At 45.3% G+C, this 27,871-nt stretch overlaps 2 protein-coding genes across 5 annotated transcripts in view; both read right to left on the bottom strand.

The window, feature by feature from the left end:
• Positions 1–7,832, bottom strand: CYP26C1 (cytochrome P450 family 26 subfamily C member 1; the record flags this gene model as incomplete). The annotated part of the gene is made up of 6 exons (XM_082611193.1): positions 1–378; positions 2,304–2,633; positions 4,591–4,749; positions 6,117–6,392; positions 6,883–7,107; positions 7,629–7,832. The coding sequence occupies 6 exons, from the start codon at positions 7,830–7,832 to the stop codon at positions 1–3; spliced, it is 1,572 nt and encodes a 523-aa protein (XP_082467319.1).
• A 1,764-nt stretch (positions 7,833–9,596) lies between these two features.
• EXOC6 (exocyst complex component 6) overlaps positions 9,597–27,871 on the bottom strand; it is a gene marked incomplete at its 5' end in the record, with an annotated part of 206,041 nt that continues 187,766 nt past the window's right edge. For all 4 annotated transcript variants that reach the window (XM_082630075.1, XM_082630072.1, XM_082630073.1 and 1 more), the window contains 2 exons: positions 9,597–10,880; positions 11,996–12,108. In XM_082630075.1, coding sequence (XP_082486201.1) covers positions 10,748–10,880; positions 11,996–12,108 — 246 coding nt within the window. In that variant the 3' untranslated portion in view covers positions 9,597–10,747. The remainder of the gene's footprint in view (positions 10,881–11,995; positions 12,109–27,871) is intronic.

The following is a 27,871-nucleotide window of genomic DNA, read 5'->3' as shown; positions in this document are numbered from 1 at the left end:
TCAGAAGCGTCGCCCATCCTGCGCAGCCGAAGGCGCAAGCGGGTGGAAAAAGAGCCGAAGACCGTCCACCGGGTGCACGATGGGCACGGTCTGCATGGCGGGGAAGGCAGGCGTGGCCAGCTCCCAGCGCGCCGTGCGCACCAGCTCCACCGCGAGCAGCTGGAGCACGGCCTGCGCCAGCTCCTGGCCGAGACAGCTGCGCGCACCGCCGCCGAACGGGATATAATGGAAGCGGCCGGCGGCGCCCCGCGCATCCTCGCCCTCAGTGCCGAAGCGCTCTGGGTCGAAGCCCTCAGGCGGGCTGCGGTACACCGCGGCCGTCTCGTGCGTGTCCCGGATGCTGTACATCACGTTCCAGCCCTTGGGGATTTGATAGCCCTGCGGGGAGGTGAGGAGACCCGCCTGACCACGAGGCACCCGGAAACCCAGCCCGAACCGATCCTCCACCCGGGGTATATCAAACAGGCTTCCGAAAACAAGCAGGGAGGCGCGTCTCACCCGGAAGCTACGGCTCTGCATACCCATATCAGCTCCTTCCCTGGTGAGCTGTGTGACGATGGGCTACATGCTCATCTCTGAGCCTCAGTTTCTTAACTGATAAAGTGAGAACAAAAATGCCCATCTTGTTGTGAGGATTCAAATAACGGGTCTGGCCATATATATTAGTGGTCAGTAAATGTGCTCTATTATTTGTTTCACTGTTTTGTTTTTGCCTTTTTTGTTCTCACGTTAGATCGGGAGACCTAAATTCTAGTCCTGCACCCACCAGTTGCCTGGGTCAGAACAATGCAAACGACAGCTCCTCTATGGTCATCTCAATTTTACAGCTTCTCTTGGGACTGAACGGAAAACTGCCTCTCTGTCCTCACCACCCATCAGCTGTAATGTTCAGATCAGGCAGCCACACTCTAAAAAGGTGCACATGAGAATTAAATTGTTGGAAGGCAGCTTTCAGGCTCCTTTTGCTCACCTCCAACTTTTTCAGCTATTCCACTTTTGTGATGTCTTCCAGTCCCGAGCATCCTGCTTCCCTTGCCTGAACAGCTTCAGGAGGCTCTCACAGGCAAACAGATTTCGGAATCACCAAGGCACTCTCCCTCTCCTCTCTAGGCCTGTTTTCCCATCTGGAACCTGGAGGATGGCTAAGACCCCTGCCTCTATTCACCCTGGTGGTCCAGTGCCCTTCTCCTGCGGTTTCTCTAAGGTCTTGCACCCCAGCGCCTGCATGACATCTGAATTCCAAGATTCAGCATCCACGACACTTCTAAACCCCTCACTAATCCACCTACCTTTGTCTGGGCCATCCCCTCCCAGTGATGTGCCGTCCCCATCCTAACCCCTCACTGTTCCAGTTCAAATGCTGGCTCCCAAAATGTTTTGGTGTCATTCAGCTAGAGATCACTCTCTTCTTCACACCAGTTTGTGATGAAGTTGCTGGCTCTGGCCCCCTTTCTTTCCATGACAGCAACTCAGGGGCACAATCCCATTCCCTTAGGGGTCCTCAAATCCTGGTATGCAATGCACTAGGGACATTTGCTGTTTAGTTTAAAGTAAGGGTCAAGGAAGGAGGTGCCCACTCTGCCTGGAGCCACCCAGAGAGTGGGCTGGTGGTAGGGGGGATGCAGGGACAGCCATTCAGGCAAACACCTTCAGTTTAGCGGTGCTAGGGCTCCCCTCCCCCATGCTGCTACTGCAAAGCACAGTGGGGCCCCACCTGGAGTCAAAGCTGGAAGGGACCAAGGCAGCTTCCTTCCAGAGAGCAAACTGAGGCCCAGAGTGAGAAGGGAATTGCCCAGGGTCATAGAGAGATGGAGCCAGTCCTAGACCTTAACTTTCTTGCCCAGCTCATGCCAACCTGATCATACCCCATACTTTAATTAGCCCGCTTCCCTGGAATCCGGCCTCAGCCGGAGGCCTGGACTGGTAACAGTGATTAATCCCTTTTTCTTGTGAGGGAGCCAGAGAGATGGGGTACGGGACATAGTGGGGGTCTCTCTTTGTGCCCCACCCAGCCTCACTGGCTGAAAGGGGGGTGCTGGGCGGAGAAAAGGATGTTTTTATTCTAAAACTCGGCTCTAACTGGTTCACCCGGACCACTGCCAGAAGCTAAAGTGTACAGAGCCCCTAACCTTGCTTTGCTCCCTCAACCGTGGTTCCCGGGAAATGGAAGAGGATTCAGCCCATTTTCCAGGAGGGAAAGCGGAGGCCCGGAGAGGGGGAAGAGTAGACAGCTCGGTCGTAACCCCAACCCCACCTCCCCGCGGCCAGCGGCAGGGGCGGGGCGGGCGGCGCGGCGCACTTACGTCGAGCTCGAAGGTGCGCAGGGCTGTCCGGTAGCCCCCAGACACGGGCGGCAGGAGGCGCAGCACCTCCTTGACCACGCAGCCGACGTAGCGCAGGCGGCCGAGCGCCGCCAGGCTGAGGTCGGGCTCGCAGCCGCAGTTGGCCAGGGGCCCAGCACCGCCCCCTGAGGCCGCCGGCACGCAGCCGCACGCGCGCCCCAGCCCCTGCGCCGCCAGCTCCTGCCGGATCTTGGCGATGGCCGCCGGGTGCTGCAGGAGTAACAGGACGAGGGACGTGCTGGCACTGGCCGTGGTGAAGAAGGCGGCGAAGAGGAGCTCCACAGCTGACTCCTGCAAGACAGCCCGGGAGCGCTGAGTCTCCGTTAGCCGGGCCTCGGCCTCGTGGCCCCCTAACTGAGGCGCAGGGGCCCCACATTTGCCGTTGCGCACAGGCCAGAGCGCCGGGTGCTCCCGTGGCGCGGCTACCTGTGCAGGTCCTGGAGTCGATTGCATCCCAAGTCCGACACTTGGGGAAGTCACAGATAGCAACGAGCAAGAGGAGGATCTATCCACTTGCCGTGGGAGGTTCCCAAAGATAATGCCAGGAACTTTTTTTGTGTACAGTTCTTAGCGCTTTATGTGTACTAACTCATTCGATACTCACCCGATCCTGTGCTGCACAATATGCCCGTTTTACTGAGGCTCTGAGAGGTGCTCGAGGTCCCTGCTGTCACCAGTCCCAGTAGCCGAGCTGGGAGTCCAGCGCTCTTAACCATGCAGCGCTGCCTGCAAGCACTGCTGACAACCCCAGTTGGGCGTCCTGACGGTGACGGCAGTGGAACTGACCAAGGCACCCGCAGCAGCAGCGCCAGCCTCCCACCAACGCAAGCATCGTGCTCCTCCTGCTTAGCGGTGGTCCCAGTGACCAAACCTCTTCCTGGTGTGCACTGCCGGAAGGACGGAGGGGCCCGGTGGCTTCGGCGTCCAGGCCCCAGCCCTCACTGCCTGCCTCTGCCCTCCCAACTCCCCGTGTGTTGTCTTCCTTCCTTGCAGCACCCAGTTTGTGTTTACACACTGATTGATGTTATTATAGGATGAATACGTACCCCTCCCTCTCGCACCGAGGGCAAGGGCTATAGTTTGCTCACTGCTGTTTCCCCAGGCCCAGCATGGAGCCTGGCACTGAATAGGTAGATAATAATATGTGTGGAATGAATGACCTGATCCAAGGCTAACTGCCTGCCCTGGACAAGATGGGGAGCGGGGACAGAGACCTTGGGGCCCCAAGGTCCTCCCTGGCCAGCCAGAACTGAAGATTTCTGGCCAGTGGGTCCCTTCCTGAGAACCTGGAGGGTGTTGTCACCAGCTCCCCAGCCCTGCCAAGGCCGAGGGACCATCCACTTCTTTCCATACCACTCCCCTTCCCAGCCCAGAACTGCTCCTGTCCACTGGCTCCCCCGTGACTCATGAGCCCCCTGCTCATCTACTCCTAACTCCTTTGACTCTTCCAGACTTCACAGCCACCCAGGAGTCAGGAAAGAGATTATCAGTCCCATTCTCGGAGAAGAAACTCAGGCTGAGTGAGCCCCACCCTTCAGTGGCTGGCTAGTGGAAAGTGGGAAATTGAGGCCCCGAGAAAGGATGGGAGTTGCTTATGGAAGGCTTAAGGTGTTCCCATTTCTAACTTCCCTGCCCCCCAACCTCTCCACTCCTTTTTGGGTTCTGGAGCAGGTGGGTCCAGGGACCACTCCAAAGCTTCCCTCCTTACCTCCATTGTATGTGCACTATGCATACATGAGGAGGGGTTCTAATTCTCCAGGAGATTCTGCAGTGGCAAAACAGAGAGGTGCCAGGTGCCAAGGTGGCTCATGGAAGTGTAGATTTGGGGAGGAAGAGGGGAGCTTCAAGGAGACTGTGGAATTTAACCCTGAACCCTTAGGGTTTGTAGAGAAAAGGGGTGAAGAGAGCTTCATAGGCAGGGGGACAGCAGAGGCAAAGGCATGGAGTGACAGAGAAGTGGGGGAGGGGGAGAGCGGTTTGCTGCCAGAACCGGTAAGGGAGGGCCTAGGATTCATGCCATGGACTCTCCTCTGAAAGGGATGGTGACTGGCCCAAGGCCACAGAGATAGTGGGTGCAGCTGAGCCATACGTAGAAGCCAGGTCTCCTCTTTCCCCTCGCCCTGAGGAGTGCCTGTGGCTCAAAGTGGGCCCAGACAGGATGTAGCTCCGTTGCTCCAGGGATGCAGCATGTGTGTAGAGACCTGCTAGAAACGCAAAAGAGGGGAGGAAAAAATCTCCCGCCACCTACCTTCAGCTCCTGCACTGAGAGCTCATGGCCCAGCTCCCTAGTGCTGTGTATGATTCCGTCGAGGGCATCGCCTGGCTCTGCAGCAGCCTTGTCTTCATGAAGCTTCTCTGCAATGGCCTCCTCCAGGTGCCGATGCAGCTGGTCCCGTGCCCGGATGCCCTGATGTGCGGGGAGAGAAGGGAGGTGGGGCAGGAAGGCTGAGGGGACCAGCCCTGGACACCTACCCCCAAAATCTCCCCAGTGCTGGTCTGGCTCTGCTGAGAGCTTGGTGTTAAAAGTTTCCCAGCTTAGCTCCATGCCTGGCACATAGAAGGGGCTCAAAAAATGCTTAGGAATTTGTCCATTAACCCCACACACCATTCTCTCTTGATCACAAGCCCCCTTTGGGGCAAGGCAAACAGTTACTGTCCTCCTGATGGGAGGATGCTGAGGCTCAGAGAGGTCAAGCCATTATCCAGAGTCACACAGCTGTCAAGTGTCCATGTCTGGCACAGAACCCTCCCAGGGAGTCAGTCCATTGTTCTTTCCCTGCACAAGGCTCAGGCAGGGGCAGTGGGCACCAGTGCAGAGAGGAAGGGACAACTTGATGCGCTCAGGAAAGCTCTGGCTTAAAGGACACTACTGGAAGTCTAAACATTAGCCTTTGTAAAGGGGTAGGCAAGAGGGCTGGGGTGACCCTCCAGAGTTCATGGAGCAAGCACAGTGAAAGCGGCTGCCTGGGGAAGCATTTTGAGCACTTGGGCTTTTTAGTCAGGGGAGATGCGGTTCAAATCCTGCCCCCCTCCCTAATAGCTGTGTGATCTTGGGTAAGTCATTTAACGTCTCTGAGCTTCAGCTTCTTCATCAATAAAATGAGAATAATAATACTTTGCAGACTGAGAGGATTAAATCAGAAAATGTACCCAAGGCAATCAGCCCATATAGCATGTACGTTTATACATAACTATTATTTTTATTCAGGTGACTGAAAACCAGGGCACCAGCACAATAAGAAGCCCCAGTTCGGTTGCTCTCTGGGCCCAGCCCATTGCTCTGAAGTTTGAAGAGGCCATGGTTCTCTGATCCGGAAACTAGTGGGCCTGGGGCCGCAGGCGGGGAGCCGGTACCCACCCCTCTCCAGCTGGCGCCGGGCTGGGTCGGGGGTGGGGGTGGGGGGCGTGTCTGCGGCCCTAGTGCTCCCATCCATTCCGCAGCCACGGGTCTTCCGAAGAGGCGCTGGAGGCCAGGCCAGGAGGCGCCGCCCTGGGGAGGGGCTGGGACGACTGGCTGGGCGCCCGCCACCGAGACCCAACGTCGGGAAGTCGGAGGCTGCTGGGGCTGGAGCTCGTTCCTCAGGCGTGACCCAGAGAGGGTGGGTGGCCCGCCGCGGGTCACACAGCGAGTCAGGACAGAGGCCAGCCCCGACGCCCACCGCCACACCACGCCGCCTCCCCACACTGTGCAGAGCCTCCATCTCCCAGCAGAGGTGACGCCTGTGGCGCACCGAGGGAGCCCCAAAGGGAAGGTTTGGGGAGGGGCGGCAGTACCTTGCGCAGGCCACTGAAGGGCACATCTAGGGGAAGCGAGAAGAGGTTCTCCACGAACTGCTCGAAGGTCCGGGCCAGCTCCGAGCACTGCGCCTCGTCTAGCCGCAGCCCCAGTAGGATGCGCGCAGCCATGCGAAAGGTGAGCGCTTTGGCGGCCTCATAGACAGCGACCGGCCCGCGGGTCGCGCACCAGGAGCGCACCTCACGCCGCAGCGCCCCCTGCAGGCGAGGCACGTAGCGCTCCAGCGCCGCGCGGTTAAACACTCGCGCCAGGATCTGTGGGGAGCGCGCGGGGTCAGCCCTGGCAGCCGTCCGGCTCTCTCTGCTCCGCGACTCCATAGGAGCCAAAAGGCCAATTTCGGCCCCTTTCTCCTCTTCTAAGAGACCCGGACCCAAATGTGTTGGGTTTTGCTCTCGCCATTCCGTCTAGTTCTTCTCTGATGTACACAGTCCCTCCCATCCATCCAGGCTACAGGGGCCACCTCCTCCAGGAAGTCGTCGCTAACCCTCTCTAAGTTTGAATTTCCAGCGCTTCTGGTATCAGAATCGCAGAAGATCGAAGATGAAAGGACCTTTAAGTCCCAGTCCTAGCCTTATAAGCCAAAGCCGGAGAAGGTAAGGGGCTGGCCCAGTGGCACCCACTTGTTAGTCAAGGGCCCTGGCCAGGTTCACAGTGTACCCCTAACCTCGCCCCGGACTGGGCCACAGCAGGTTCTCTGAAACCGCGGGTCTGACGTCCCGACGGCACCTTCTGTTTTAGGCTCACCTTGCGCCGCTGCCGGTGCGGCTCGCCAACCGCGCCGAGCAGTGTGTGCGAGCCCAGTAGGATGTGCGCGCTCTGCGGCCACTGGCTGCGCACAAGGCGGTGCTCGCCCAGCAAGATTGTGCGCACGTTCTCGGCGCCGCTCACGCGGATCACCGGCCTGCCCAGCAGGTGCGTCTTGAACACTGTCCCGTAGCGCTCCCGGCGGGAGCTGTGGAAGCGCGAGCCCTGCGAGCCAAGAGCGAAGAGGGATGGGGCCGCTGGGCCTCGGCTGGGGATCTAGCCCAGGCCTCCCAACTGCCGCTTGATAAAAACCTCCTGCTCTAGGCTGGCGCCTTACTCTTTACAAAACAGTCTCAAATGGGCCTCGCGACTACCCTATGGTAATGTACATGCTCCTGTTCCCATTGGTGAGATGAGGAAACTGAGGCTCAGAATGGGGACACGAGCGCCAAAGAGCTCACTGCTGAGACTCGCCCTAGACTCGCACCATTCTATGGTGGCAGGACATAGGGTCCTGGAACCCCTCTGTTCACCCCCGCGTTTTGTCGGGACTTAAGTTGCGTTGGAGAGAACTCCAGTGACATACGGTCCCTTCGAGGGAGCAGCTGGGCAAAGGTCAGGGCCGTGTATGCTCCCTGGGGCCCTGGGCGACAGGAAGAGGCTGGCTACGAACCCTGGGAACATTGAGAACCAGTGGGGAATAGAGAAGGAGCCATATTGGGGTGCGGAAACGACGGACTGCTCACCTGAACTAACCAATGCAGCGTTTCCCCGAAGAAGGGCCAGCCCATGGAACCTTTGGGCAGGGGCAGGGCAGAGGCTCGGTCCCGGCTCAGCGTCCAGCGGAGGGTCCAGAGGTGCTGGGCCAAGCTGAGCAGCAGGCCCGCGCACAGGAGAGCGGTGCCCGCCGCCCCCAGCACCGACAGGCAGCTCAGCCCCCAGGGGAACATGGCGAGCCTGCCGGGGCCAGGCCGCTCCGAGCGCAGGAGGCGCAGGAGGCGCAGGAGCTGCGGCGCAGGAGGCGCAGGAGCTGCGGCGCAGGAGGCGCAGGAGCTGCGGCGCCGGCAGCGCGCAGTGTTCACCTGTTCTGTCCGGAAAGTGCCTGGGGCTCGGGGATCAAAACCGAGATTTACAACCTCGGACAAGGACTTCGCTCTAAAAGCAGACGGGCAGCGGAGGGCAGCAGTGACCACGCGCCCTTAGGGAACGTGCCTTCATCGAGACCCGCGCGCTCAGGACTTTTCCCGGAGTCCGACGGCTCCCGGGCCAAAACGCAACCCCCTTGCGCGGGCGCCGGCTGCCTCAGGACCGCTCGAACCTCCCACCTCCCACCTCCCCTGGTCAGCACTCCTTCGATAGAAGCAGCGAAGGAGGGCAAAGAAAGGAGCAACTCACCGGTGTTGCCAACCAGGGCTGCGCTCACCCGGACTGTAGACCCCCGCCCACCTCTCTCTTCTCCAGCCTTTTAACCCTTTTCGGCCCACCCAGGCCACATTTATATAGGTATTGGCTCCCTCCCTACGGATTGATACCGATTCACACGACGTGACCCGCCTCTGCATATTTAAAGCGCTCCACGCAGAGTAATGATTGGAGGCGGTGGGCAGCGGCGCGCTCTCCGAGGGGTTGAAGTGGGGGAGTGGCAGCCGCTGCGGCGCTATGGCTAAGCCGGGGGCCGTACCCCCGCGCAGATCCTCGGGCGGGGCCTGCAGTTTCGCGCCAAGAACCTCCCGGCTCCCAGCAGGAGCTCGGCGGGTGGACTGACCAAGCGCACGGAGCTAATGCGGGCTCTCTCTGGGATCCCCACCCTCGAACTTCCAGGTGCCCCTTCCCCTCCCGGCACTCCAAGCCTAAAGGGCTGGGGGTTCTCCCCTTTGCTCTGCTTCTGTTTCAGGGAAACTGCGGTCTTCGATGCCTACCTTGGCATCGCAAGCCCTGATGGCCGGGGTTGAGAATCTCGACGTCCCCACCCCTTCGAGGTCTCTGATCTACCACTTCCAGAATCCTTCAAAAGATGGTAGTGTCACTGCTTCTCAAAGCTTCACGGAGACCCCCTAATCCCACGAGGAGCAGATATCCCCCGGCGCCTTTCGGGGCTCGAGGACCAAATTCACTGTCCCCTCCCCCTTCGTATCCTTCCCACCCCATCATTCTACATGATTGCTTCTTGGGGCTTTTTGTGGGACCCGAAATGCCCCAGGACTCGGGCGTCCCAGTCCCTACAGCGCAACGCGAGGGGTGCGGGGTGTGTGTGTGTGTGTGTGTGTGTGTGCAGGGTGCTTGTTTTCCTGCGAACAGTAAAGCGAACTCCTCAAGACCATCACCGCTGAGGACCCACAGTGGTCTGCTCCAAGCAGTACAAAGGAGGCGTCTCTCCGAATCTGGGGACGCCTCATCCCAAGCCGGGGAGACACCCCTGGTGACCTGGAGAGCTGGGTAAGGCACTGGAGGGTCACTACATTCCAGTCCTCAAAGAGAACTATCAGCTCGCGGCTTCTCTGGTAACTTCCAGATTGTATTGTGCCTGTAATTACCATATTTTCCATGTAATATTTTTTAAAACGTTAAATACTTTAGGATAAGAGACGGTCAAGGGAATAAAGGTTTATTTTCTTTGTTTTGGTGACACTCCCATTCCAATAACTAGGGAATAATAGCCCTTCTGAAGAAAGCAGTTGTTTTAAGTCAGGAAGTTCTAAATAGATGCAGTATCATTGAATTTCCAACAACTTGCTCAACCTTTTTAATATTTAATCACAAAATCAAGAAATGTACATATAATTCTTTACACTTACTTTACAGAGTCAAATAAAAGTTTCTTACAGGCATAAATCCTGAAAATGCAAAAGGATTATTCAGCTTAAATACAATGAAGAGAAAGTAAGGATCAGATTGTTATTACCATCTGGACCACAGTACTTTACACAGTAAAACGTACATTCATTTTAGGTTTTCCAGAGTTCATTTGGTTTGGCTTGTTTCCACAGTGAGGACAGGGTACTGAGTCTGCTCTTTGAAGAAAGTAACCTGACCCCTGTGGTAACTTCTGTGTGTAGGAACACATCTCTCCTAGCACAAGCGGCACCTGAAGTGGTTAGTCCCACTTAGTTTCTGTCCTTCTAACTTGAACCAAACCAAACCAAATAAATGGGGCCAGCTACAAACACTATAGTTAGAAATATTAACCCTGCTGAACAGAAACACCTTGCATCTTTAGAAAATCAAATTCCTTTTCTTCATATTCAGATTAAATTAAACCACCCAAGTAGAACAAAATAATTCAAATTCTTATTGGGTTAAATTAAGTTTGATTTCAGGGACTTTTAAAGATTTATATTTCCTCCCTCGAAATCAGCAGAATTAGAAATTTTAGTCTATTTAAATAATATTGAGGTGAAAATTAAAGCTAAAAGTCAGAAAATGACAGTGAAAGATCAGACATAATTTCATTCCAAAACCAGATACTGGAAAACAAACAAACAAACAAAAAACAAAACAGAAAAATCATTCAAGTCTAAGTAGAAAAAACACCAATATATAGAGGCATAAGTTCTTCTAATGTATTTACACAATCAGTTTCATAGACCATTTTTGACCTGATTTATATATTAGTTTTGCCTTTATTCCCTAGAAGTGAAAAAAAATTAATGTCAGGTTTTCCATATATAAAATATTATTCAGGTATTTAAAAATCCATACAAATGATATTTATAATTCTTTCTTGTTTAAGCTCTCTCATCAGTGTCTTTTCTCTACTGTATTTTTGAATTCTGCAAACAACTTTCTGTATCATGACCAGTGCCTGTTAGAGATCAATGTTGAGACACCATGGATTTGGTGTCACTGAGTGCAAGCAATGTGAAGTTTATGTGTGCTGGGACATACCATTCACCAAACTTCTCAGCTGCTTCACAACTGTCTCTATCAACTTCTGTTTGTCTCGATCATTCTTCCTGAATTGAGCAAATATATTGTTCTTTTTGCTAGTATCCTTCATCCTAGGAATATACGTGAATGAAGAAGCTTAGTAAAAGGAAATTAAAAGCTATACTGTCACAAGTGAAATATCTTGGCATGCTCTGGATTATCTCACACTAATCCTATGCTTGAAAAATATACTTCAAAGAAAATAGGTACTACTAATAGAATTACAGAGAAAGCAACCACACAAAATATTAGCAGCTTTATTTTGCATTTTATATGAAGTGGTGTTTTTTGCATTAGTATGTAAATCTAAAGCAAGTTTTCTTACGTGATGCTATTTTCTAATATCATTCCATAAAGTATGCTAAAATACATACCCTCTATGGACTCTGCAAATCACACTCATAGCAAGACAAGGTGAAAGGAAAAATAACATTAGAAAATTTAAAGCAGTAATTTGTTTGCCTCAGTGGTGTTTCATGGCATTGTAAAACAAGCTTACATTTATTTAAAACAGTTCCTATGTCCTCTCAAATCAAATACACCACAGATATTTTGAAATGTGGGAAAACAATATACACTTTTAATTCAAAAATTGAAAATTTTAATAGTGATGCTTAAAATGAAGTATGGTAGAGTGAAAAGAAAACCTGCCACATAAAAGAAGGAAAAGTAACACCTACACTTGTTTTACTTTTAATTGGATAAGACACACCAGTAAGAGTTCTGTTACTTCAGTTTTATAATATCATTTTTTCGAAACGCATACCTCTCTACCTGTAAAGAATCCAAGCCCATCATGGTAGGATCTAGACAGCGCTGGTGGCAAACATTCCAATCCCTAACTACGTTTTACAAAATACTTTCTTTCCTGTGTTACAGTATTTAAAAAAAAAAAGTTCCAATTCTCACTTATCTGCAGTAAACGTATTTCTAAAGCCAATTAGGTCAGATATTGAGGATACAATAGGAAAAATGTTTTGTTTGTATCAACATAAACATCTCATATAAAATTACACAACACTGAAGGCGAGAAAGAAAGAGGCTTATGTTTTGATCATTAAAATGAACTGAACTTTTAAGTTCCATATAGACATTTCTCTTTTGATAAAAATGTCTAGTTCTTCAATTATCACTGAATCATAAAATGCTAAAATGGTATGCAAAAATGTTTGCAGAATATACTCACTTCTCCAAAAGAGTAAGGGCTGTGTTTGGATTCACCCGAAGGTACTTAGAAGCTGGCTGACCATAATCAGCTAGATAAGTAGACCAATCCCAAACCATAAACAGGTCAAGGAGCTGAGGAAGACGGGGAAAAATGTTAAAGCAACTTTTGACTATTTATCCACAGCTAATACATAAAGTATATGTTACTCGTGATCCATTTTAATATGACCTGCTTCTCAGATGGAACAGAATAAGGAATCTCATTTTTAAAAGTTCATTAACTATATTTTATAACCAACAGTGTATAATATCTTTTCACTTTTCAAATTACTAACATTGTCAGGCCTTGCCTTTCTAATAAAATACTTAATTGCATTTTCAAATAATTGTAAAATAATGAAAAGTTATATAATTATATTAACACGTAGTGAGGTACAGAGATTTAATCTTTACACATTATTCAGTTCATACTCAAATTTAATTAATGAGGGTTGCTGCTACTAACTGAAGAATTTTAAAGAACTTAAATTGAACCTTTTTTTAAAAAAAGAGGTTAAGTATGTTTACCTTTCAAAGAAGTCGTTTGCACCTAGACTTTTCCCAAAGTAATTTAAACCGAAAAGCTCAGATAATCTCAATGAAGTGCATTAAACAACCTCTTCTGGATTCTCCCTGGTGATAGATCCTCAGTAGTGTTATGAAATGAGGCCTTCAGGACTCAGCCTGTTAACTCTAGGCAATCATTTTGTATAAACAAACAACAACAAAAAGGAAACCTTCTTGTTTTCCGTAGTGTTTTAAAATTGACTATTTGCTCTATAATCTCCAGTTAGAATTGTTGTCAAATATGGAAGTAATCTTTTAAAAGCAATGAAGTGCCTAAACCAAAGCACCAAACTCCTTATCCAAATTTAAAACCCTAATCCCCTTTAAGCCATTTAAAACCAACTTCCTATCCCCATTTGAATTGTTTCAGAAAGATAAATGCTTTACTTACTACCTTCCTTCGGTTTTTATATTACTTTTTCTTTTTGTTTTAGCTCACTTTATAAGTAAGGGGTGTATTGGTTTTGCTTTCAAATGAAGGAAGTATTTGTATTTACTCATAGGATATGTGAGCCAACCCACTGGCTCTGAGAGGGATAAAATTTCTGGGGTGGTTAAAACGTACAGAAAGTTACAAGAAAGTTACAAGAAACTAGCTCTTCCTTAGGAAGATAATGGACTTGTTTGACTCTTCCCATCCAATATACGGCTGCTAATAGAGACTTTCTTGTACAAAGCAGAAAATTCTATAATGAAAATATTTACTACTAATATTAAAAGCCACACTATTTTCTTTCGGACAACATTCTAGGCCATGCCAGCCATACCAAAAGTTAAAACACTGGTACAGAAACTACACTGAGACAATGTTAAAAGAACACAGTCTTAAAAAGAAAAGGGAACATATTTCAAGTTCTGTGTAATTTTTGACTCTTGCTTAGCAACAAGTACATTTTCCCCTTCTTTCACAAGGAGGAAAAGTTACTTTCTACACTCTGCAGTGAAAATGTAAATTAGTATAACTTCTCTGGAATGTGAATTTGCAGTATGTATTTAAGAACCTTATAAAAAGGCCCATCCCCTTTGACTCAGTAATCCTACTTCTAGGAATCTAACTTCAATAGACAATAATAAAGGTAGATATAAACTTATGAACAAATATATTAATCTCAAAAATGTTATTTGTGTTACCAAAAATTGAAGAAGAAAAAAACCCCACTGAAAACAGCTTAAATCTCAGTATTAAGACAATGGTTAAGTAGTGAGGTGTATCTATCTGTAAAACAAGTATCATGTGGTTATTCAAATTGATGCTTACATAGAATTTTAAATAGCTTGGGAAGAAGTTTATGATAAATATTACTACTAAAATTACATAAAAACCCATCAAAAGAGAGTGGAAAAAAAGTTAAGAAAATGTTAAGAAGAGTTGTAATTTGTGTGGTGGGATTATGGGTAACTGTTATTGTCTTCTTTATTTTCATAATATTCTACAATGGGCATGTATTAACTTTAGAGTTAGAAATAAGGTTTACATAAATACATGTATATTTTTTTCGAATAAATTTCAATAATGAATTCTCCTCATTCAAAATAAAAGCCTCATTTTGAAGGAGTCCTCTTCCAGGTATACGTATGTGTTAGCTCAAGTGTGTGTGGGCATGCGCACAGTCAGCAAAAAGCAACCACTTAATAATGTACTGGCTGCAAATTCCCTTTCTTTCCAAAGGCAACAGCAACATGACCTTTGGGACCTGGAAGAAGAGGCCTTAAAATAAGGGCTGATCTACCCCCAGGTGGGAAAGGAGGAGCCCATTTAATGAATTTAAAACCTACACCAACTCCAGCTGTGAGTATAGAAATGGTTCTTTTACAGCACAGAAACAGACTTTCCTAGATAAAGAAATATTACGCTTACTTTTTTCATGTATGGTCTGACACTCATATGCAAATTTCTTATTGCTAGAAATTACAGGAACCACAAAATTTAACCTAACTGCCCATCTGTAGACAAGTCTAATCCATATGCTTTCAAATTTACACTAATACTTTATAGAAATACATACAGTGAATAGTTAACTTGTAGATATCAATGGAAATCTGCATAAATTTGCACACTAATGGTTAAGGAATGCATTGCCAAGGTGGATAAAAGGGCTAAGGAAGGTAAGATTTACTTATTCATTCAACAAATATTGACTGCCCACCTACAACGTGCAAACTACTGTGCTAGGCACCAGAGATACAGTATTGAATGAGACAAAGTCCCTGTCCTCAAAGAGTTTCCGCTGTAAGTGGGGAAAGTGGGGAGGCAGAGTTAATAAGGAAACAAGTAATTTTTATGTTAACATGAAGAAATTATAAAGAAAAAAACTATTCACACACAATCTTAGTAGCTTAAACTAGAGTAACACATGAGGAAGCTACTGTCAATTTAACATTAAGTAAGATAGAAACTGATTTACATAGGAGCTAACACTGCTTGCTCTGTATTCTCAGGCCATGAATCCAGTGGTTATAGACTTGAGCACCATTTCAGTGTCCATGCCCCAAAGGATACATGGATGTGGGTGGAGAGGAATGATAAGGCCTAGCAAGCATGCTGATCTCATATTCTGATTTCTCATTTCCACGTGTGTAAGTGACAGGGCCCTGTGGGGCTCCTAGGCACAAGAGTCTTCTTTTGTCCCCCAATTCTTGTAGGCAAAACTCCAGCCTCCATGACCTTCTCTGAGTTCCAAAGGGTAGATGTGAACAGCTGCTAATCAAGGGAGGAACAGCCAAGAAACCACCTGAGGCCAGATTAAAGGGAGCAGAGACTCTCCTCGAGATTAGGAGACCACCTGAGACAGATGAAAGGAGGGCAGGCCCTGCACATACCTTAATCTTGTCAGAGACCCCATCCTTGAACCACTGTTATAAAACCCTTCATCAAATTCTCTGGGGTTGGGACACATAGTTTTTTGAGGCAGGAGCCTGCTGTGTCCCCCTTTGCCTGGCAAAGCAATAAAGCTATCCTTTTCTACTTCACCCAAAACTCTGTCTCTGAGATTTGACACCAGTGCAGAGAAGCGGAGCTTTTGGCATCATAAGGATTTTTCAAATGCATAAACCACATTTAATAAGTAAACAGAAACAAACTTCACCGAGCTGGGCAGGCAAACTCGTAAAGTATGTCCAGCAGAGCGTAACCTCTCAGTAGATATTCAAGAAATATCACTCCCTGACTGATGATACCAGACCACTATTCCAAGTTACTTAGGAGCTTTTTTCTTAGGCTTCATGAGTACAAAAAATGAGCACCCTACAGACAATTTCGGTTTATGAAGACAGCTCTAAAAAAAGGCCAAAGTTGGCCAGCAGGCAAACTAGGGCTAGTGAATGTAGTCAACTGACTTCCACCTTTCCCAGGCTTTCCCTGGGGCTTGATAAAGAGGATAGATACCCTTATGATAAGGCATTGGGTCTAATGTTAATTGAGGTAAATGATCTTCTTAGAGAAAGAGCAGTAATATTTCTGAATGGTCTACCAGTGTCCTTCCATCCATAACAATTATAAGATCCTTTTCACTTTTTAAAGTACAGTTATACTGACATGAAAGATGTAACACAAAACTAGGACGTTATTCCTGGGTCCTACCTAACACTATGCCAGGCCAGATTTACGGAATGAGTCCATTTCTATAGGCTGCTACCTATGCCTATTTCGACCAAGAAGCATGATCCCAGGTCTCTGGGACTGTTTTAAAAGAACGTGACTGCTCTGGAGCCAGAGTGTGACGGGAAGGGATGCGGAAACTGAAGTGGCACCAGGTACAACCACTGACACTCCTCTTCACTCCACACAGTCATTGCCTTGGGGACTGCCTCTCACATTCGGTGAGGTTCCACAGGATGTACTAGGTCCTTAATATTTAAGTTATGGAAAACCTTACTTCTCTATCTCAAGTTTTGCTTTCTTCAGATGGCAGTAAACAAATAATACATTTGTTATTAATCATACAAAATCTCCCTCAGTCTTAGAAATAAACTGTAAGACATGGTCTCAACAGGTGAATTTATTAGTTAACACATATACCTGAAGTCCAAAGATGTAGACCAAACATGAACAAAAACAAAATCTCCCCTAGATTATCCAAAAGCAATTTTACAATTACTTATTAGAGGATAAAGTCAGGCATATTAAAATGAAAATTGGTATTAAGTTCTAAAAATGGGTTTGTTCCAATAGTCAAGTAAAGTAATTCCACCTTAAATCCTTTAGGGAAGTAAGCAAAGTATGGATCATATAAAAATGAATAGCAAAATAATGTGCCTCAGTTCTATTTCATCATGATTTTTAAGATTACCTAAAATTAGCAACCTAACTTTTTTTTTCACCAAAGATTCAAAAACACCCTTCATAACTAATCTAATAATGTAAGGTGGGATTTATGCCAACTTTTTAAAGTGAGTTGTATGTTTCACTTCCTCAGCCACCCCTGTGTGTGTCCAGCAAACAAAAAGATTCAGCTTAAGGAAAGAAATGGTTGCATGGGTGGTCCATTTATATCCTCAAAATAGTTGAATCACGGAAGAATCACTGAATTAGTCTGTGTCAAGGCATTTAGCTTGCTGACAGCTTCTCATCCTAAGTCGCACTCGAAATCTACACCCAAGAAACTTGGGGTCTCAGACCTGTTGAGATCACTTTGCACAACTGACACAATGAATCTAGGCCGACTTTAAACCATTCTATGAAACTCTTGAAGTGACTTTTTGCTTTTGTAAAAGTGAACCCAGAGCGCCAGGTCATTTTTTCCTTGAATCTGGTTTAGCTTTCTTTGTTTTGGGTCTTTTGGGTTTTGCTTTTGAAGCACCTCAGGGGCAGTGACCCAAGGCAGAAGATAAATAAAGTTAAGCCAACCTCAAGAGAAAAGCAATTGGGGATACCAGGTTTGCTTTTGTAAATGTGAACAGTGACCTGGGGGCTCAGGGTCAACTTTAGTCCCCCAAATTCCCCTTTCCAAACACTAAATCCACCTGGGGGACCTCAAAGTTGCTTTGCAGATTCCAAAAGTAAACCAGGAGATCATTTTTCCTTTGCCTCCAAAAAACAAAGCCAAAGCAAGGGTTCCTAAAGTGCTTCAGAGATTTTAACAACAACAAAAATCCTAAACCAGAATGTAGCTTTAAGGAAGAAATATGAGTAATTAGGCACTGGGGATTCAAGAAAAATGGGTCTTACTAAATTGGCCACAATGGGGGGAAATACAAGTCCTTTTTCTTTTTTTTTTTTTTTTTTTTTTAAATTTATTTATTTATTGTTGGCTGTGTTGGGTCTTCATTTCTGTGCGAGGGCTTTCTCCATTTGCGGCGAGCAGGGGCCACTCTTCATCGCGGTGCGCGGGCCTCTCACTGTCGCAGCCTCTCTTGTTGCGGGGCACAGGCTCCAGATGCGCAGGCTCAGTAGTTGTGGTTCATGGGCCTAGCTGCTCTGTGGCATGTGGGATCTTCCCAGACCAGGGCTCGAACCCATGTCCCCTGCATTGGCAGGCAGATTCTTAACCACTGTGCCACCAGGGAAGCCCCCCCCTTTTTCTAAATAGATGTTGAAATCAAATGACAAGCTCTATATGCTTTTTTTAAAAATAAATAAATTTATTTATTTATTTATTTTTAGCTGCGTTGGGTCTTTGTTGCTGCGCGTGGGCTTTCTCTAGTTGCAGTGAGCGGGGGTCTTCGTTGTGGTGCACGGGCTTCTCACTGCGGTGGCTTCTCTCGTTGTGGAGCATGGGCTCTAGGTGTGTGGGCTTCAGTAGTTGTGGCACGCGGGCTCAGCAGTTGTGGCTTGTGGTCTCTATAGAGTGCAGGCTCAGCAGTTGTGGCACACAGGCTTAGTTGCTCTGCGGCATGTGGGATCTTCCCGGACCAGGGCTCAAATCTGTGTCCCCTGCATTGGCAGGTGGATTCTTAACCATTGTTCCACCAGGGAAGTCCCTCCATCTACTCTTTTTTTTTAAATTAATTAATTTATTTTTTAAAACTTTTATTTATTTTTGGTTGCGTTGGGTCTTTGTTGCTCTGCCCGGGCTTTCTCTAGTTGTGGCGAGCAGGGGCCGCTCTTCGTTGCGGGGTGTGGGCTTCTCCTTGCAGTGGTTTCTCTTGTTGCAGAGCATGGGCTCTAGGCGCGGGGGCTTCAGTAGATGTGGCATGCGGGCCCAGCAGTTGTGGCTCGCGGGCTCTAGAGTGCAGACTCAGTAGTTGTGGCGCACGGGCTTAGATGCCCCGCGGCATGTGGGATCTTCCCGGACCAGGGCTCGAACCCGTGTCCCCTGCATTGGCAGGTGGATTCTCAACCACTGCGCCACCAGGGAAGGCCCCCTCCATCTACTTTTTAAAGCACTTGGCTTCACCCTTTTCCAGCTATTTGAAAACATATTTGGAAAATTCCACATGCAGCATGGAAGAGAATTTTCAGTAGCAGTTAGAAAGGGCTTGGGCAAAAACTGTAAAGAAGCAGTAATGTGCTTCCACCCACCTCACTTTTTGCCCTCAGGTGTTAATTGCCCTCCTGCTGCCTTTTGGCTCTCTGGTACACCTGACCCCTAACCGGTGCCTGCCCTCTTTAACCGTCCCATCTGCCAAACCCGCTCTCAGCTAGCCTTTCCACTCCCACCTATGTGAGGATCAGAAGCAAGCTCTGAGCACATTGTGGCTTAAAGGCATTCATCTCTTCAAGTCACTTAATTCAAGTGAACTGCACACAGCAGAAGTAGAATGTTCTTAAAGTATTTTTGATGGTAAGCCATGTAATAGTCCTAAATAACTACTAGGTGGGTTTGGAATTTGGGGGGAAAAAAGAGGCAAAAAGAATTTATATCATCAGATTTATACACATCTATATTTGCTTTACCTTGAATTTCTTGGTCACTACCATGGCTAAAAGACCATGCAGATACATATACGTGTACAATTTTATGTGGAAATTTATTCTTTATTAAAAAAAATTTTTTTTAAGGAAAGAGGTATTTATGTATTTATTTACTTTTGGCTGCGTTGGGTCTTCGTTACTGCGTGCAGGCTTTTTCTAGTTGCAGCGAGTGGGGGCTACTCTTCGTTGTGGTGCGTGAGCTTCTCATTGCAGTAGCTTCTCTTGTTGTGAAGCACAGGCTATAGGCATGCTGGCTTCAGTAGTTGTGGCTTGTGGGCTCTACAGCGCAGCCTCAGTAGTTGTGGCACACAGGCTTAGTTGCTCCGCAGCACGTGGGATCTTCCTGGACCAGGGATCGAACCCGTGCCCCCTGCATCGGCAGGCAGATTCTTAACCACTAAGCCACTAGGGAAGTTCCTCTTTATTAAAATTAATTTTATCAAGTAATACATGGTTAATAATCAAATGGGGCATGTCATGAAAACCAACAGTCCATTACCCTACCCTTTCCATTCTCAGAAGCAATCATGTTAACTCTTTCTGTTTTAATACTGGTGATTACCTCAATATCTCTAAATATGCTTATTTTTCTAGTTTTTATTTATCATGTTGCAGTTACCATATATGAGGATTTACCTTACTTATACTACCTTCCTGTTTTTGGTAGTTATAACAATTTTTCTCTATTTTTGCTTTTATAATTTTAATATAATTAAACTCCTATTTTTGGGCCTCCCTGGTGGTGCAGTGGTTGAGAGTCCGCCTGCTGATGCAGGGGACGGGGGTTCGTGCCCCGGTCCAGGAAGATCCCACATGCCGTGGAGTGGCTGGGCCCCTGAGCCGTGGCTGCTGAGCCTGAGCGTCCGGAGCCTGTGCTCCGCAACGGGAGAGGCCACAGCAGTGAGAGGCCCGCGTACCGCAAAAAAAAAAAAAAAAAAAAAAGAAACTCCTATTTTTTGTTATATCACCTTAAAAAATTTTTTTTAACAGTTTTGAGATATATTTCACATACCATTCAATTTATCCATTTAAAGTATACAAATCAATGGTCTTGAGTACATTCACAGAATTCTGCAACTATCTCAATCAATTTGAGAACATTTTTATCCCGCAGAAGAATACCCATACCCATTAGCAGTCACTTTTGAAACTGGAGTCATGTAACATGTGGTTTTTTGTGTCTGGCTTCTTTCACTTAACATAATGTTTTCAAGGTTCAGCCATGTTGTAGCAGGCATCAGGACTTCATCTTTACTGCCAAATAACATTCCATTATATGGATATACCATATTTGTTTATCCATTGATCAGTTAGTGGACATTTGGGTTATTCCCATTTGGGGGCTATTATGAATAACAACTGCTATGAACAAGTTTTTGTGTGGACATGTGTTTTTATTTCTCTTGGGTATATATCTAGGAGTAGAATTTGTTACAGAAACTTTTAAGAGGATCTTTTGACTCTCCATTTAGTAATGTAAGAATATTAGCACATTATATAGCTGAATTTTAAATAATTCTTTTGGCAATTGGGGTTTAAAATATTTATATTATGTATTTAAACCCAAATAATAAAAGATGTGTAACTAAAGTTTTCTAAAAGTTATTTATGAATGCAGAATATATTAATAAATTATTATCAATAATTTGGGGGGACTGCCCTGGCGGTCCAGTGGTTAAGACTCCACTCTCCCACTGCAGGGGGTGCGGGTTCTCTATCCCTGATTGGGGAACTAAGATCCCACGTGCCATGCGGCTCAGTGCTCCCCGACCCCAACCAGAGCCACCAAAGAAAGAATTTTTTCATCCTCTATTTCTAAAACACGAAAAACCTTGTAACTATCCAAACAGAAGAGAACATTTCAGGTATTTTGCTCAAGTAGATTTACCTCAAATAGCTGAATGTGATTTTGGTTTTTATGATACCTTTACATGTATATGTGACTTGTTTTTCTTCAGCCATGAGTACCTGATTCAGCTGCCTCATACTGTAAGGCGAGTCACACACTGAGTGCTAGCACTTACCTAATTACCCAAACCAGAAACCTGGATTCAGGTTGCTTTGACTCTTCTCCCTCACAACTCCTGCATCTTACTTATTGCCAAATTGTGTCAATTTAACTTCCTAAATATTTTTTTCCTAAATACTTCTTGAATTCACTTGCTACCTACCTTCCACCACCACCACACTACTACTACTGTCCTAGATTAGATATCATACTCTCTCCCATGGGGCCTTTGGTCTTGCCTATCCCCTCTGCTTCTCCTTCTAATACGCCAGGATCCATCAACCTCCACACCGCTGCCAGAGAGATGCAGCTAAAATACAAGTCTTATCATACCATTCACTTGCTTAAAACTTTCAGTGGCTTCCCAGCTCCTACAAGATAAAGTTCAAGCTCCTTAACATGACATGCAAAATGACTTTTTGGCTTCCTCTCCTGCCTTGGAATTTAAGCTCCTAAACAAGGAACTACTCATAGTTCTCTTACAAACCGTGATGATGCCCCAGGACATTGTCATTTTCTTCTCTGAGTCCCCTTCCCCTCCTTCTTCACCCAGGTAACTCTTACTTATCCCATAAAATTTAAATCTGGATTCGCCTCTCTCAGGAAGTCTCCCCAGACCACTAAGCGTTAGCTGTTCCTCTTTCGTGTGTCCTCAGAGCCCCCTCCACAAATCTCTATCATAGTATTTTTCACAGTATGCTGATATCACAGTTATTCTGTCTACCCACTGAAGAATCAAATATCAATAATTCCTTTTGTAGTCTGGACAGTTCATGGCTATCTCAGCCCTGTCTCTTTCTAATACGCCAATAGTTGAAGTGCCTTTTCTTCTTCCTAATAATGTACTTTGTAAGTGCCTCAAAGCTGGTGACTTGTTTTGCTTACTCTCTGTATCTTCACATTTGGCCCAGTACCTGGTATATAGTAGGAACCAAGTAAATGTATGTTGAGATGAACTGCAAATGTTACCTTTTGACACAAAGGTAAGTATGTTGAGATGAACTGCAAATGTTACCTTTTATGTCTACACAGAGCCCACATCATATATATTAATAAGATGGCTATGTTATCATTTACTTTACATGCCAACTATTTACAATCAAGACAACTCTGAATTTTTAGTAATGTCTTATAATTATTCTGAAGGCCAGACTAGTCTCTTTGACTGATTTAATTTACATTATAGAATGTACTAAAATATTTCATAACCGAAGTTCTGCTCCTGAGATTACCGTTTGTAAACCAGTGATGCTACCGTCAAGCATGTTAAATAAACATTCCCAGGTCATACCTTTAATTTTCTGTCTGATTCATTATATCATCTGCCACACTTATATAACAGGTAGTTATATAATGACTTCACCAATGAAGCTCAGACTTCTAATACTAAAGAAATCAAACCTTGAAATTCATGATGTGAGGTGTTCACTAGACTTTCAGTTCTCTCTGATGAGTCACTTTGCTTCATTGAAGCTCTGAAGAAATAAGATCTGCTTATATGAATTGACTTTGGAAGAAATCAAACAACAAAGGAAAACAATATGGATTAGCCAATGAAGAAAAATTGTATGCCAATGTGTCTTTACTCCAGGATATAGTAGTTGTTCAAATGTGGGAAGCTAGACTGGGCTGGGGTTTCTTTAAGTTCTCCTTTAGACTGCAGTTGTTAAGAAAAAGAGGGAGGGACTAACCATTTTTTAAAATTTGTAAGAGTCTAAGTGGATATTTCTCTCCCTTCCTCCCCATGGTTGTGTTTTAAAATAATCCAAATGAAAACTTGGAGACTCTAATAGCTGGATTAATTTAGTCTTCAAAAAAATAAGTCACATATGTTTTACTCTAAAATTTTAGCAAGTAATATATATTATTTATAATTTGTCATTAGTTATAAACACTGAGTTTTGCCTTTGAAACAACAAAGCTAAACTAAAACTAAAACTAAATACTTCAGGCCCCAAGACATATTATCATTCTATTCTTTAGCATGGAACTCAGACCATTTGAGACAAATGAAACATACCATGACCATTAAATCCCAATTGCCTCAGAAGGAAAAGGGAGATTGTCACTGTCTGCTAAGGTATTACCATAGAAACTAAGGCAGACACCCCAGTTCTAGTCCTTGCAAGAAATTTTTAGTGAAGTGGGGAACTGAGTTTCAGATACATATGTCATTTGTTCAGCTTTCTAGAGATAAGGTCTCAGTTTTATGTCCTAGAATATAAATACAGACTCTTTATCCTTTTGCCTTAGATTCCTAAAGAATGCAGAGTTAGCTAGTCTACCATACTTAGCATAATGGACATAAGGAAAATAAGGACCTTTATGGTCTATATTAAAGACAAAGAATACTACAATATCTTGGTGAGTATTTGTATTTAATGGGGCTTGCATCCTCACTCATTTTTTTCTTTCAAATCTTATAATAGATTTTATAATTTTTACTCAACTTAAAAAGATATGTATTTTTTGCTTTTCTAAATCTAAAAGGCACTTACTTCTCTTATGTTAACTTATTAACCCCTAATTATCCAGACCTGATTGTATGTAATTACCTTTTGTCAGGTATAATAATTTGCTCAATAAACATGTCAGAACACTTGCTGCTTTGTCTGTTTTAACAGATAAATTTGTTTTTCCATAGCCCCAAGGCATAATTAAATATGAAAACAGGGGGCAGTTATCAAACTACACAAAAGCTGATTCATGAAGGAAGTGCATATTGGGTTGGCCAAAAAGTTCGTTACGGAGTTACAGAAAACCCGAACGAACTTTTTGGCCAGCCCAACGCGTAAAAGGAGCCATGGCTTACTTTGGGACCTGACACTTGCCTGAGTGCTTAGTTAGTTACAGATTTCTGGGACAGGGTAACAGTAACAACATTGTGATGTGATCTTCAAAAGGGCAACTGGCAAACTTTAAGACGCACCTTAATTAAGAAGCAGCTGTTGGTAAATAGCTATTGGCATCCATCCCTCTTTCACTACAGGTTATAGCAGTAAAATACAAAAAGAGAAACTAAATAAAAACAACAGGAGAAGGACTTATTTTCTTGGGAACATAAATGCAGCCAGTGGAATTAAATGGCTTGTGATCTAAGTCCTACAATGCTTGCATGATGTGACTCTACACTATGGGAGTGCAAAATGAAATCCCTACCTGACCTCTGGATAGCCTAAACAGGAAATTAGGACATTTCTAAGCAAAATAGGCTGCGTCATCCTGTTAAGATAATTGTTTCCTTTGACACTCTGCATAAACATCTTACACTAGGCTGTCAGAAAAAATTCAAGCCATAGAGTCTCTTCATTGACTGCCCTCAACATAGCTGAGGAGGTTAAGTTTGTTGGTAATTAGGAAGACAAAGAAGGGGAAAGAGGTATAACAAACAGGTAAGAAAGTTGGAAGCAGTCTTTAAGTATTTAGAGAGAAGTTGAAAATAAATTCATATTTTTTAAAAGGAATTTAATTCTTAAGAAGAATCTGGGTTAATTATGAGAGTATTCAATGATTGGTGCTTCAGGATGTCAGAAATCGGTACCATTTGGTTGGGAAAAATCAAGTTCCTCCAATGTCTCACATGATTAATACTCTACAGATATGACTTGTTTATGTGATTATATTTCACTTGGATAAGAAGTGCTGTTTCAGGACTTCCTTGGCGGTCCAGTGTTTAAGACTCCATGCTTCCACTGCAAGGGGTGTGGGTTCGATCCCTGGTTGGGGAACTAAATTCCCACATGCCGCACGGCCAAAAAATTGGAAAAAAAAAATGCTGTTTCTTTTGACGCCAACAGAATATTTATGTCTATACCTTATTAAATTCCCTCCCAACTCAGTTTTTTTTAAAAAAAATCAGCTTTCATTTTGAATTAATAATTTAAGGGAGTTATAAACTCTGGATCTCAACTTCCTCTTCTATAAAATGAAGGGATTGTGTCTGTATGTGACAAGTACTCTATTTGACACTAGCAATGAAAAGATAAAATGATGACCCAGTGTTTGGATTCAAAGAGTTCCTAAGTGTAATGGAAGAGATAGATAATCATACAAACATAATTATGAACTAACATGAGAATTACACTGACAGAGTTCAGTATAGGTTATTATTATTAGAGCCTTCAATCTTGCTTGGGGGAGTGAGAAGTAAACCCAAGAAAGTACCTTAGTTGGTACCCAAACTGGGTCTTACAAAGGAGTTAATCAAGGGAAAGATGGGGTTTTTCAAGCAGATGAGACAGCATGAGAAAAGGTACAAAGATAAGAAACAGCTGCTTATGGGAAGTGTCACGCACTTTATAGTGTTGCTGAACTGAAATATAAGTAAAGAAGATGGTAGGACAAGATAGGCTGGAGAAGGGGATGGGGGCCAGGCCATGAAAAAACATGTATGTCTTGTTAGGGAACTTTGGGTAGCCACTGAAAGGTCTTAAACGAGGGAGCTGACATAGTCATATTCATCATTTAGATAGGTAACTCCAGCAGCTCTGTGAAGAATGGATTTGAGGAGAAAAAACTAAAGGCACAAAAATTAGTTAGGAAACTGCTGTGATAACCTTGAAATACACCAGAACAGATAAGTAAGTAGTTGGGTTTAAGAAATATTTAGGAGGGAGCTTCCCTGGTGGCGCAGTGGTTGAGAATCTGCCTGCTAATGCAGGGGACACGGGTTTGAGCCCTGGTCTGGGAAGATCCCACATGCCACGGAGCAACTGGGCCCGTGAGCCACAACTACTGAGCCTGCGCGTCTGGAGCCTGTGCTCCGCAGCAAGAGAGGCCGTGATAGTGAGAGGCCTGCGCACCGTGATGAAGAGTGGCCCCCGCTTGCCACAACTAGAGAAAGCCCTCGCACAGAAACAAAGACCCAACACAGCAAAAATAAATAAATTAATAAACTCCTACCCCCAACCAAAAAAAAAGAAAGAAATATTTAGGAGGAAAAATCCCTAGGACATGATGAATGACTAGGTGTGGGACACAGCAGAGTGGTGCCATCAACCAGAATAGAGAACATGGAAAGAAGATCTGATTTGAGAATAAGGGGAGATGATGAGTTGATGAGTTGACAGCTTTGGCCACACAGGATGCAAGACACACATCCCATTGGAAATGTCTACCAAACAACTAGATATGTATCTAAGGCATAGAGCATTTGTGCCAGAGATCTGATGAGAACGGATGAGTTCACCCAGGTAAAGTGGATAGAGAACAGTGTCCTAAGAACAGAAACCTCAGGGTCACCAACATTTAGGCAGTAGGAAAAGAAAGCCACAAAAGAGACAAAGAACATTAAGAGAGGACAGCCTTTGAAGAAGAGAGAATTTGAGAGAGGATGTGATCAACATTATCAAACGCAGTAGGAAGAACCAGTAAGATAAGGGCTGAAAACGTCTACTGGCCTTCCCTGGTGACTTAAGTGAATACTGTTTTAGTGAGCAGTGCAGCAAAGCAGGTTGGGTTGAGGAATGAACTGAGAAATGAGGAAATACGGACATAATCCCTTCTAAATCATTCTCTTAAGGAAACTGGGTGCAAAGGAGAGAAAAAAGAGATTGGAAATAGCTAGAATGAGACTAGAGAAGATACTCTCAAACTTCCCTGGCAGTCCAGTGGTTAAGACTCCATGCTCCCAATGCAGGGGGGAAAGGTTCGATCGCTGGTCACGGATCTGGGGAACTAAGATCCTGACTGCAGCACAGTGCAGCCAAAAAGAAAAAAAAAGAAGAAAATACTCTTATTCTCTCTTTCCTTCTCTCAGATAGGAAAGATCTGAACATGTTTTTAGGCTAAGGTAGTTAGGAAAAGGATAAAGCAGAGGAAAGGTAGAGGAGTAATGAAACAAAGTCTCATAAAAAAAAGATGGCATCAAGGGCATAGGAAGATGGAGAGCCTTGAATAAAATGGCTACCTATCATCTGAGTCTGAAGGAGGGAAAGTGAGGATGAGTGTGAATACAGATAAACTGTTTGACTGTAAAAGCAACAGCGATAGATTGACGGTGATAGAGAGGAATTAAGGAAGCTTAAAGGGGCTGGAGCTTTCACTCAAGAGTGGAAGAACACTGGCTCTATAAATAGAAATGGGGAACTAGGAGAACAACAATCTCTCATTCACACAGTGCAGCCCGTGGAAGAACGCATGGCTACCACTAGAGAGGGCTATGGGCTTAGCAGTACCCTCAGAATTCTACAACAAGGAGGCAGAGAAAACATTCTGCCCACAGTAAAAGCTGTAGGGCCATTTACATTGGAATGAAGGTGTAAGAGGGCTAGAAGAAGTGAAAAGGTACAGAGTAAACAAAACAATGAGGGAATGAGACAGGAAAAAGGTTGGGAGGTGGGAAGGAATGGAGAAAGTAAGTGGAAAGAGAAGGGAGAAAGTACTTAACTTTATTAAGCAATCAAATATTTAATCTTCTAGAAGGAGGG

The sequence above is a fragment of the Mesoplodon mirus genome, assembly GCF_964341445.2.
Source record: "Mesoplodon mirus genome assembly, chromosome: 2".
In the NCBI taxonomy this organism is placed as follows: Eukaryota; Metazoa; Chordata; class Mammalia; order Artiodactyla; family Ziphiidae; genus Mesoplodon; species Mesoplodon mirus.
This window is presented reverse-complemented; position numbering and strand designations above follow the sequence as displayed.